General features: G+C 44.6%; 1 protein-coding gene across 4 annotated transcripts in view; it reads left to right on the top strand.

Moving 5' to 3' along the window:
* Positions 1 to 6,984, top strand: part of KIAA1210 (KIAA1210 ortholog) — a 35,145-nt gene extending 28,161 nt beyond the window's left edge. For 3 of the 4 annotated variants that reach the window (XM_061598858.1, XM_061598856.1, XM_061598854.1), the window contains exons 9-12: positions 278 to 1,876; positions 2,395 to 2,579; positions 5,094 to 5,199; positions 5,797 to 6,984. In XM_061598858.1, the coding sequence (XP_061454842.1) occupies positions 278 to 1,876; positions 2,395 to 2,579; positions 5,094 to 5,199; positions 5,797 to 5,963 (2,057 nt within the window). In that variant the 3' untranslated portion in view covers positions 5,964 to 6,984. The remainder of the gene's footprint in view (positions 1 to 277; positions 1,877 to 2,394; positions 2,580 to 5,093; positions 5,200 to 5,796) is intronic. The other variant, XM_061598857.1, reaches the window with a different exon arrangement.
* Positions 6,985 to 12,099: the final 5,115 nt, after the last annotated feature.

The raw sequence follows: 12,099 nt of genomic DNA on the forward strand, positions 1-12,099 counted from the left end.
GATGTGTGCATGGATGTGCACATGCATGGATCAGCATGTGTGGAAGAGAGTTAAGCTTTGTATGGGTTTTGAAGACTCGAAACCTATGGAAGAGTACATGGCTTGCAATGCAAAAGGCCCCAGTTCAGTCCTCGGCATCTCCAGGTAGGGTTGGAAAAGAATCCTGTCTGAAGCCCTGGAGAGCTGCTGAGCTAGATGGCCTAATGGTCCAACTCAAAGGCAATTTCTGATCTTATTAACCATCTTCTTCTCTCTTCCCCCGCCTTTTCTTGCTTAGGTCTATCAATACAGAATGCAAGTAACTTAAATGGGAGTCACACGAATGATGCTCTACCCATGTCAAGGGCCTCAGATATTTTGCGTTATTCTTGGAACGCTGGCTCTGCTGTGGATGAGAATTGTATCTTGGAATCAGAGAACCAGAATTGTATGGAAACGGATCTCCAGGCCAGTGTAATACTGTCCTGTACAAATGTACAGTCTTCCCTAGCAAAATGTGAAGAAGAAGAAGAGATGGAGCAGGAAGGGGTAAATAGAACTTGGTACCCAAGTGATGATCCCAGGCTGAACCCGAAGAGCTCAGCGAAAAAGATCAGCGAGAGTTTTGAAACTTTACAGCCTGAAACAGAAGCTGTTGGACGTTGCGATATGTTACTTTCTGACTTGCATGGGAATGGTGTGGACAAGGACCATGATGTGGCAGCAGAATCTAACCATGTGACCTGCTTACAACCTGTAGATCAAAAAGCGAAAGACTCTAGGGTTGGCAGTGATGCAATACAGATTGGTGGAGTGGAGGACAAACCTGATGGCCGGGACAGCTCTGTCACCCCGGAGGGGGATCCTGTGTTGTGCATCCCACAGTCTTCTTCATCTGCTATGGAGACTCCCTCGGAAACAGAGACGGCTGTGGCCTTTGCCCTCAAAAACAACCAGATGGTCAAAGAAGACGCAGGAGGATGGGCTGCAGATAGGGAAATTCCGCTGTGCCAAGGCCATGACAAGCCAACAGCCTCCCCGCAGGGAGGATCAGCCGTCTTGAACACCCATGTGGACAGGCTTCTTCTTCAGAGTGCAGCAGGTGAGAAACTGTTTCTTCCAACAGAACTTCGGTGCTCTGTTTTGAGCAGTTCTCCAGGTGGGCCAGAGGCTGTCGCCTTTAGAAAGCTGGGCAACCCTTCTCCAGGAGGCCTGGCCACCACAGAAATAGTTCCTAAAAGCAGCTCTACTGACGACAAAGCTGGCGATCAGCCAGAAAGCGCAAAAACGAAGGAAGAAAGTAAAAGTCCAGATGAGATTGCCAAAACCCAGCCAAAATCTGTTTCTGCTAAGCCGGTGAGGTTCACCATCGCACCAGCCTGGCAGAGGTCTCTCTCGGGGGGTTCAGGTTCCGTGGACGGTTCCTGCCCCAGAAGCACCCCATCTTCGCCAATAAGACCAGAGTTGTTTGAAGGAATGCCTCAGTTGGAGGCAGCCACACAGGGGTGTATACTGAGCAGCCCAGAGAGACTTGAAAAGTGCAATAGGGCCATTGGGACTGTCCTGAGTTCTGCTTTTGAGTGGCCAAATGAGGAGATGTCAGACCGTGAGAACCCATTTGGGGTGAAGCTGAGGAGAACATCCTCTTTGCTAAACTACCAAACTGAGCAGCAGCATCCTGAGCCCCCAAAGCAGGTGCCACTGCCAGCTCCTGGAACGTGTTCTGCCTCTGTCAAACAGGAGTCGACACCACCAGGTTCTGGGAAGCCGCTCCAAAACCTTACGGGTAGCCCTAAAGCTTTGGTTCCAAAGCCCAGCGTCCAAGAAGAGAACCATCCTGTCAAGGCCAGCAAACCTGAAGAAGTGGCACCCAAGCAACAGATGGGCAGGCCTTCAGGTACTTGTGCAATTTTTGGGATGCACTTGCATGTTGATGTTTGAGGCTTTGAACAACTATCATGCAGGGTCTGCTGTTCAGCAGTGCATTAACTTTAATTGCATTCTTTTGCCTGGATTACTTTTTGCCTTTTGAACAGTCAAGACAGATAGAGGGATATGGAGAACTTTTTTTTTTTTTAACAAACTTTGAAAAAGTGAAAGGTGGAGTTACTAAGAACTAGTTGTATGCCTCTATTTGCATGGGCAGTAGTTTGGTGTGTGTGTGTGTGAGTGAGTGCATGATTGTGCCTGTGTAGATTAAGTATGTGTGATTGTGTGTAGGTCCAGCCCCACCGGTCACTTCTGGGTCTGCTGGTACTCACTACTGGAATGCGGCCCCTGACAGCTTTCCACCAGGGTTATGCGGCCCTCTGGCTGAAAAAAGTTGCTAGTTTAGAGCTCAACATGCGTCGTCTGTTCTGAGAGGAAAACCCGTATGAAACTTTGATCAGCTTTTCTTCAATCTCTTTCTCCTAGAGCAAGTCATGGTTGCACACTGGGAAAGCCCGTCCTCTGAACCAGCGTGGATTTCGATGGCAAAACTAAAACAGAAAAGTTTCCGAGGTCACCCTCTTGCCAAAGGGCAGAAAGAACAGGAGAAAAACTTAGCCGACGGAGAACAAGGAGTGGCAAAGCACGTTGAGATTTCTCAGCAGGAAAAGGTAGATGCACCTTGATCCTTGCTCAGATCATTGGACGGAATAGGTATGTGGGAAGCCACATCATGCAGAGTCAGATTGTTTGTTCATCTAGCCTTGTGTTGCCTGCTCTGACCGGTAGTGGCTCTTCCAGTGTTGGACAGATCGTTTCCCATCCAGGTGTAGCATCAAGGGTAGGCATCATTGGGCTCCTGCCGAGGCCCATGCCCCTGCAAGGGCCTCACTGCCACTCTGCATTGCAGACTCCTGCTCTGGCTCCTCGTCCTCTTTGTTGTTCACCTGCTGTCTCCGAGCTTGCAACCAACGGCAAGAGTGAAGAAATCCTGATGCATCATCTACCAGCCTTGGGATCTCTGTCTAGGTCCGGTGTGGGGAACCTTTGGCCTTCCAGATGTTGCTGAACTACAGCTCCTATCATTCCTCGCCGTCGGCCATGAAAGCTGGGGTCATTGGGAGTTGTAGTTCAGCAACATCTGGAGGGCCAAAAGTTCCCCTCACCTAGTCTAGGTGATTTACGGAGCAAGGAAGTGGGCAGCGTTGCCTCAGAGAAGAAGAGGGGGGCCCACAGAGAGGGGGAGGATTCCACTGAAGCACCTTTCCCAAGGTCTCCCTAAAGCAGTCTTTCTCAACCAGTGTGCCTCCAGATGTTGCTGGACTACAATTCCCATCTTTCCTGACCATTAGCAATGCTGGCTGAGGCTGATGGGAGTTGTGGTCCAACAACATCTGGAGGCACACTGGTTGAGAAAGGCTGCCCTAAAGCCTTGCACCAGCACTGTTCCCATCATCTGCAACCTGAGATCCTTTTTAGCTGGGGATGCCAAGGACTGGACTTGGGATTTCCTGCATGCAAAGTATGTGCTCTGCCACCGAGCCACGGACCCTCTCCAAATAGTTTTGGATATCAGGATTTTTTAAAACAAGAGAGACCCTAATTCTTCAAAAATAGGCTTCCATTTTGTGACAGTTGCAGAGAAGGAAGCAAACCTTGGTTTCTGCACTGGTGTGTAAGGTAGTTAGTGCAGGATTCTGGATCCCTTGGTTATAAGTTACTATATGCTGTGTTATTGTTGTGTTGGCATCGGGCAATCAGACACAGCCTGTAAGTGTTTCAGTTTGCATTGGTGAAAATATTTAGGCACTGGAATGTCACAGAGCGCTTTTTCTGACCGAAAAGCAGGAATGTAATATTTTTGTAAGACAGGTATGGGGAACCTGTGGTCCTCTAGATCACTGTCCTTCAACCTTGGGTCCCCACATTTTGTTGGACTACAACTCTTCTCATCCTTAGCCATTGGCTAAGCTGGCTGAGGTTGATGGTAGTTGAAGTCTGCCACCCTCTGGGGACCCAGGGTGAAGAACATTGCTCTGGATGTTGTTGGATTCTGGCTCTCATGAGCCCCAGCCATTGGGCCAATGGTCAGAGACGATGAGAGTTGTAAACTCGCAATATCTGGAGGGCCACAGGTTCTCCGTCCCTGCTGTAAGGAATGATTCATGCAGTTTACTTGACTTACATAATCGAGCCTTTCTTGATTATATTTATAACTTCAGGCTCTTCTCCAGCAAGAGTTCTGTGGAATTAACCAACACACACTCTGACCAACAGTCGTCCAATCAGAAATATCATTTTACCCCCGTCTTGACATAAAAGAATGGTTGCAGTTGGTATGCTGGAGTGCTTCAGATGATACCCTAAACTATGGTTTGGTCTACATGAATGAGCCTTGTGCTCACACATTCCCTTCTCCCTTTTGCATGCTCAGATTAATTCCCTCACTTCCATTTTAGCAGCAAACCATAGTTTTCTCACAAACCAAGGTTTGAACTAGGTTTGCAATCCTGCGTTACAAACAGATGATGGTTTTCACAAACTATCATTTGCCTGGTTCAGATGCCTTTTGTCTCAAGGGACAAAAGTGGGAATAAGACCTGTATTATGATTTGATGGTGTTAGACTGACCATTAATGACTTTTATGTTTGTTTTTGATGCTGCTCTGTTAGTTTTTGATTTTTAAAATCTCCACTTTACATGTGCATTTAATGATGGTGCGGTGGTGATGATTTGCAAAGCAGCATACAAGTTGCAATATAATAAGAATAACTTTGGATTAATGTTGGTTTATTAACCAGACACTTAAGGATTAAACTGTGGTTTAAGGTTAATAAGTTGACTTTAAACCAGATTCCCTGTTTTGGACGTCATTAAGACATAATTGCAACAAAAGGGGAGCGAGTGGGCCTGCCGCTCATTCCCAGCTTCTTAAAACGTGGCTTATTAAACTGGAAAAAATTGGGTGATAGCCAACGTTAGTCATACTTGGAGTCGATTCATTGAAATCACTGGACTTAAGTGACTTAAACCGACTGATTTCAATGGATCTACTTTGAGCATCAATATTGCGCATTATGTCCAAACTGGCCCATCATGAAAGAAAAGGAAATTGCCGGTGTGTTGTTTTTTAAAGGTGCATCTGTTCTGCACTGCATCAGTTGTAATCTTTTTGCCTGTGCAGCAAATGAAATGTCCCGGTGAGAATTTCTTGAAGAAGAGCAGTGCTTCCCAAGCATGTGTGCTGGAGAGTAAGCTCCAACTGAAGATGGCTCCATCAGCTACAAAAGGTATTAGAAACGGAAAAGAGCACTTTCCATTCCACCCTGTATACTCGCAGCACTCTTTCTGTTCTGTTGCCATTCACCTTCTGCCCAAAACTACCTTATTCACTTTCCTCTGTGGCAAAATTATGCAACTAATCAGTTACACAAATTACGTAAGATATGTTGTCATTACTTTATTCCACCTCATTCACTTCATTGCAAAGGAAACAGTGCAAATGACGGGAGGGGAACATAATCAAGTACATGATGTTTCTGGACCGAAAGTAGCAACAAAGCAAATACTGATCATATTCGCTGGATTGATTTCCGTTCTGGACATGGGATGAATAAACGAACATCGGCAATTTCCGCTTCCGTTTCTGTTCTCGTCAGAATTCTCTGACATCCCTAGTTCCAGTATAGAGAATTTCCATAAATTTGGTGATCTCATACAGATCCTGGTTCTGGCTTACTTTGTCAGGGTTCTGGTTGCTATTTTAAAATGCCTTTTAAAATTGGATCTAGGGACTGATGTCTCTTTAAAAGCAGTGGGAAGAAACGAGAGTTGATTATTCTGTTATGTTGCTTTTCTGCTGATTGCCCACCTTGTTATTTCCCCAGCAACTCCTCTTAGGACAGCCACTCAGGAAACCATGCAACTGGACAAGGAAATGAGGTCATCGCCAAGCCTGCCGAAGTCATTGTGCAGCTCTGCTGAGCCTCCTTGGCTTTCTCTGGCCAAGAAAAAGGCCAAAGCATGGAGCGAAATGCCTCAGATTGTTCAGTAGGCATTTGGAAGACCTCAACTACACTACCAATAGCTGTATTAATAGCTTACAATAATGTCTTCACTGTGACCATTTCTTGGGGGTTTGAAGGGATGACTGAAAAAGCTGGGGAATTGGGCTAGCTGGGGAGGGATCTTTTAACTTGTTATCTAATGAAGGGATTTCTGCCAAACATTTAACCTGAGGGTAACCATCAGAATTAATAATACACTGAAAGACAATAAATGCTCCAGGAACTTTTGGCCATATGTTACTGCATCGGTGTTGAAGTCAAAGACTCTGCTGAGAAGGACCTTGAAGGTTATAGAACACTTCCTGTTCAAAGAGAAGTTTCACCTACATCCAAGACAGCATTCCTGCAGCTCTGCAGGTGGAAAAGCTTGCATTGGAATTCGTAGCTTTCCTGTTTCCTGCAAAAAAAACCCCAACCCTGGATTGCTAGTGGCTGAAGGCGAGACTAGATGAGGGTGGTGGTTGTCGATTCTTCAAATGGCAAATTCCATTGACTTAATCGCAAGCCACACTGTCAGTGCCAGCGTTGGTAGGTATCATGCATACACACAAACACCCATACTTGCTGCCGAGGACATTTCTCTCCCCCATGCTTCCAATTGAGCAGGAGACGGTTGTGCACAGAGCAGGATTGTGCTGATTCATCAAGGCTTAGAGTCATTCCAAGGGGCTTGTTGGTGTATGGCAGGGATAGCTCATATGGGACCTTCCAGGAGTTAAGAACATAAGAAGAGCCTGCTGGATCAGGCCAGTGGCCTATCTAGTCCAGCATCCTGTTCTCTCAGTGGCCAACCAGGTGCCTGGGGGAAGCCCGCAAGCAGGACCCGAGTGCAAGAACACTCTCCCCTCCTGAGGCTTCCGGCAACTGGTTTTCAGAAGCATGCTGCCTCTGACTAGGGTGGCAGAGCACAGCCATCACGGCTAGTAGCCATTGATAGCCCTGTCCTCCATGAATTTGTCTAATCTTCTTTTAAAGCCATCCAAGCTGGTGGCCATTACTGCATCTTGTGGGAGCAAATTCCATAGTTTAACTATGCGCTGAGTAAAGAAGTACTTCCTTTTGTCTGTCCTGAATCTTCCAACATTCAGCTTCTTTGAATGTCCACGAGTTCTAGTATTATGAGAGAGGGAGAAGAACTTTTCTCTATCCACTTTCTCAATGCCATGCATAATTTTATACACTTCTATCATGTCTCCTCTGACCCGCCTTTTCTCTAAACTAAAAAGCCCCAAATGCTGCAACCTTTCCTCGTAAGGGAGTCGCTCCATCCCCTTGATCATTCTGGTTGCCCTCTTCTGAACCTTTTCCAACTCTAGAATATCCTTTTTGAGATGAGGCGACCAGAACTGTACACAGTATTCCAAATGCGGCCGCACCATAGATTTATACAACGGCATTATGATATCGACTGTTTTATTTTCAATACCTTTCCTAATTATCGCTAGCATGGAATTTGCCTTTTTCACAGCTGCCGCACACTGGGTAGACATTTTCATCGTGCTGTCCACTACAACCCCGAGGTCTCTCTCCTGGTCGGTCACCGCCAGTTCAGACCCCATGAGCGTATATGTGAAATTCAGATTTTTTGCTCCAATATGCATAATTTTACACTTGTTTATATTGAATTGCATTTGCCATTTTTCCGCCCATTCACTCAGTTTGGAGAGGTCTTTTTGGAGCTCTTCGCAATCCCTTTTTGTTTTAACAACCCTGAACAATTTAGTGTCGTCAGCAAACTTGGCCACTTCACTGCTCACTCCTAATTCTAGGTCATTAATGAACAAGTTGAAAAGTACAGGTCCCAATACCGATCCTTGAGGGACTCCACTTTCTACAGCCCTCCATTGGGAGAACTGTCCGTTTATTCCTACTCTCTGCTTTCTGCTTCTTAACCAATTCCTTATCCACAAGAGGACCTCTCCTCTTATTCCATGACTGCTAAGCTTCCTCAGAAGCCTTTGGTGAGGTACCTTGTCAAACGCTTTTTGAAAGTCTAAGTACACTATGTCCACTGGATCACCTCTATCTATATGCTTGTTGACACTCTCAAAGAATTCTAATAGGTTACTGAGACAGGACTTTCCCTTGCAGAAGCCATGCTGGCTCTGCTTCAGCAAGGCTTGTTCTTCTATGTGCTTAGTTAATCTAGCTTTAATCATACTTTCTACCATTTTTCCAGGGACAGAAGTTAAGCTAACTGGCCTGTAATTTCCGGGATCCCCTCTGGATCCCTTTTTGAAGATTGGTGTTACATTTGCCACTTTCCAGTCCTCAGGCACGGAGGAGGACTCAAGGGACAAGTTACATATTTTAGTTAGCAGATCAGCAATTTCACATTTGAGTTCTTTGAGAACTCTCGGGTGGATGCCATCTGGGCCCGGTGATTTGTCAGTTTTTATATTGTCCATTAAGCTTAGAATTTCCTCACTCGTTACCACTATTTGTCTCAGTTCCTCAGAATCCCTTCCTGCAAATGTTAGTTCAGGTTCAGGGATCTGCCCTATATCTTCCACTGTGAAGACAGATGCAAAGAATTCATTTAGCTTCTCTGCAATCTCCTTATCGTTCTTTAGTACACCTTTGACTTCCTTATCATCCAAGGGTCCAATCGTCTCCCTAGATGGTCTCCTGCTTTGAATGTATTTATAGAATTTTTTGTTGTTGGTTTTTATGTTCTTAGCAATGTGCTCCTCAAATTCTTTTTTAGCATCCCTTGTTGTCTTCTTGCATTTCTTTTGCCAGAGTTTGTGTTCTTTTTTATTTTCTTCATTCGGACAAGACTTCCATTTTCTGAAGGAAGACTTTTTGCCTCTAAGAGCTTCCTTGACTTTGCTCGTTAACCATGCTGGCATCTTCTTGGCCCTGGTGGTACCTTTTCTGATCTGCGGTATGCACTCCAGTTGAGCTTCTAATATAGTGTTTTTAAACAACTTCCAAGCATTTTCGAGTGATGTGACCCTCTCGACTTTGTTTTTCAGCTTTCTTTTTACCAATCCCCTCATTTTTGTGAAGTTTCCTCTTTTGAAGTCAAATGTGACCATGTTGGATTTTCCTGGCAATTGGCCAGTTACATGTATGTTTAATTTAATAGCACTGTGGTCACTGCTCCCAATCGGTTCAACAACACTTACATCTCGCACCAGGTCCCGGTCCCCACTGAAGATTAAGTCCAGGGTTGCCGTCCCTCTGGTCGGTTCCATGACCAACTGGTCTAGGGAATAGTCATTTAGAATATCTAGAAACTTTGCTTCTTTGTCATGACTGGAACACATATGCAGCCAGTCTATGTCCGGGTAGTTGAAGTCACCCATTACTACCACATTTCCTAGTTTGGATGCTTCCTCAATTTCATATCTCATCTCAAGGTCTCCCTGAGCATTTTGATCAGGGGGACGATAGATTGTTCCCAGTATTAAGTCCCTCCTGGGGCATGGTATCACCACCCACAACGATTCTGTGGAGTCTGCCTCTTTTGGGGTTTCGAGCTTGCTGGATTCAATGCCTTCTTTCACGTATATCAGCCTCAGCAAGCTTGGCCAGGGGTCAGGGATGATGGAAGTTGTAGTCCCACCAATGTCTGGAAGGCACCACTTGCTGTATGGAAAATCAGCAACGAATCATGGTAACCCTTTCTGATTAATTTCCTAATGTAGAACCCCATAGTGCCTGGCATGTCTGATGCACTACTGGGTCCTCTCTCTTTCTGGACACCATCCATCTCTGTCCAGAATGATATCTATACAGGCACCTGACGGGCAATGCTGTCTCCAAGGGGCATGTACTTGTGGAGAAGGGCAATGTGATGCACCCCATTCCTCAGACCCTTGTCAGCCCACCAACAAGGACTGAGTTGGATAGGACTCTTCTTGATAACAATTTTTAAAATTGCACCTGGTTCAGCTGTCCAGGAATGGCCAGATGCCTGAACAGAACTATCTGCAAATCTTCAAATGCAACAAATCTGGTCTAATGGGTTCTTTGGGGTTGGGGTATATAGATGTCCAAGCCAGTTGTTTTGTCAATGGCATAGGTAATACTGGGGTGTTGGTGGCTGGCTAAGCATCCTAGTTGTATGTACCCACTCAAGAGATCCCAAGGAGTCTTGTTACTGGCATTGGATGATGCAGAAAGGTTGATTCTGTTGCCATCCAAGGAAAACAAACAGCCTCACAGTTGTGCAGGTCTTCTCCTGTTCCTGATGACCCTTTTGGTCACCAGTCCAAGGTAGTGAACACAAAATTCCAATTTGGGATTAAACCTCTATATCAACCTTTGCCAACCTGGTGACCTCCAGATGTTTTGGCCAAAACTCCCATCAGCCCCAGCCAGCATATCCTGGGCAGCAAGTTGGCAAAGGCTGCCTTGCACACACGCCTACACTGATGTCTTCCCTTTGTGTCAGTTGGTTTGGAATGTTGCCATGGTTCCTAATCCCCTTCTACTCCAGGACACCAAAAGCAATACATTCCTGTTTTATTCTTTGTTTTGGTTTTTTTTTGTAATTGTGCGTGTCTGTATCTTTTTAAATGTATGGTATGTGTATACATTTTTGTAATCCTTGCCTTTCTGGACTTTTTTATTGTTTTGTTCCCATATTGTGTTTACTATTAAATGCAATTGTCATCATGGACTTTGTAGTGTGATAGCAGGGAGGCAACACATTTTTAAATGCTTTTTAATATCCAACAGATACCAAGAGAAAGTCTCTCTTTCCTCTACATCTTCCCTCCTTGCCAGTCAAAAGGCACATTAAGGCTCTTCCACCATTAAGTAAAGGGATTTATTTATGCTTGAAAGTTTTTCAGTTGGATTCCTTCCTTTTTGCTTGTCAGCAGAGGGCGGTCGAAACATTTTAATGAAAATTAACTTGGGTTTCCTTCATTGTGGATTCCCGCCCCAAGAAAGTAAAATACTCACTCATGCATTTAAGCTGCAACCCTGCACATACTTGTCCCACTGCACTGAATGGTGCTTCTGAGTAGATGTACACAGGATTGTGCTGTTACTCAGTCACCTGACTGGTTTGTCCAGTTAAGAAGGTTACTCTTCAGAGGGTTGTTTTCAAATAAATTAAAATATTTGAAGATTCCTTCCCAACTTTCCTAGCCATTGTGAAAAAGGCATCCACATATCTCATGTTTCCTGAGTTCATTACATCTTGCTCAGTTCAGGAGAAAAAGTTTAAATCTATGCACTATTGAGTCATTGTAAGTTGAGAAAGGCTGCTTGAGGATTTGGATGGTTAGAAGATCTGTAACATGGAACAAGAAGATGAGATTTGACCTAGAAAAAATAAACAGCTGGGGGAAGCAAACTGAACGTAATAAATTTGAGTGATGAGGTACATATTCAAAGGGGACAAGAAATAGACTTAGAAGGGGTAAGGAACTCATCAATGAAAGTAGGTTAAATATAATCCTGCGTGGTAACAGTTTCTATTAAATAGAACAATGAAAACAAAGCCGAAGAATCAGGATGAGGGAATTATGTATGAAAACGAATACCATTGTTGAACTTCATTAGAACAGGGCATTAGGCTTTTCAGTTCTTGACAAATACACCGGAAAGTGACATACGTAAGGCTGCTTTCACACCATACATATAAAGCACATGGCTTCCCTGCCAGAGAATCCTGGGAGATGTAGTTTATCCCTCAAAGAGCTGTAATCCCTAGCACCCATAACAAACTACAGTTCCCAGGGTTCACATGGCTTGCCTCACAGAATCCTGGGAACTGTACTTTAAGGGTGCTGAGAACTGTAGTTCTGTAAAGGGTAAACTACCATGCCCAGGATTCTGTAGGGAGAAGCCATGTGCTTTAAATGTATGGTGTGTACACTATGGATGGCCAAGAAATTCAATTCAGTTCGCATTTCTAGCTGAATCTATCAAATTCTCACTTTCTGAAGCAATAGAACTGAAACACAGCCATCCTTTGAAATTTGCCATTGCAGTTCACCAAGCATTTACAAAAATGTATATGACAGTGTGCATAAAAACCAATATATGAGTGAAACTAACGTACAAAAATGCATTAGATGAGGAAATATTGCTTGCAAAAATGTGTGTATTAGTGAAAACTGCCAACAAAAATAAGTTCGTTAGGAGAAAATCACACTACAG

This window comes from Rhineura floridana, chromosome 16, assembly GCF_030035675.1.
Source record: "Rhineura floridana isolate rRhiFlo1 chromosome 16, rRhiFlo1.hap2, whole genome shotgun sequence".
In the NCBI taxonomy this organism is placed as follows: Eukaryota; Metazoa; Chordata; class Lepidosauria; order Squamata; family Rhineuridae; genus Rhineura; species Rhineura floridana.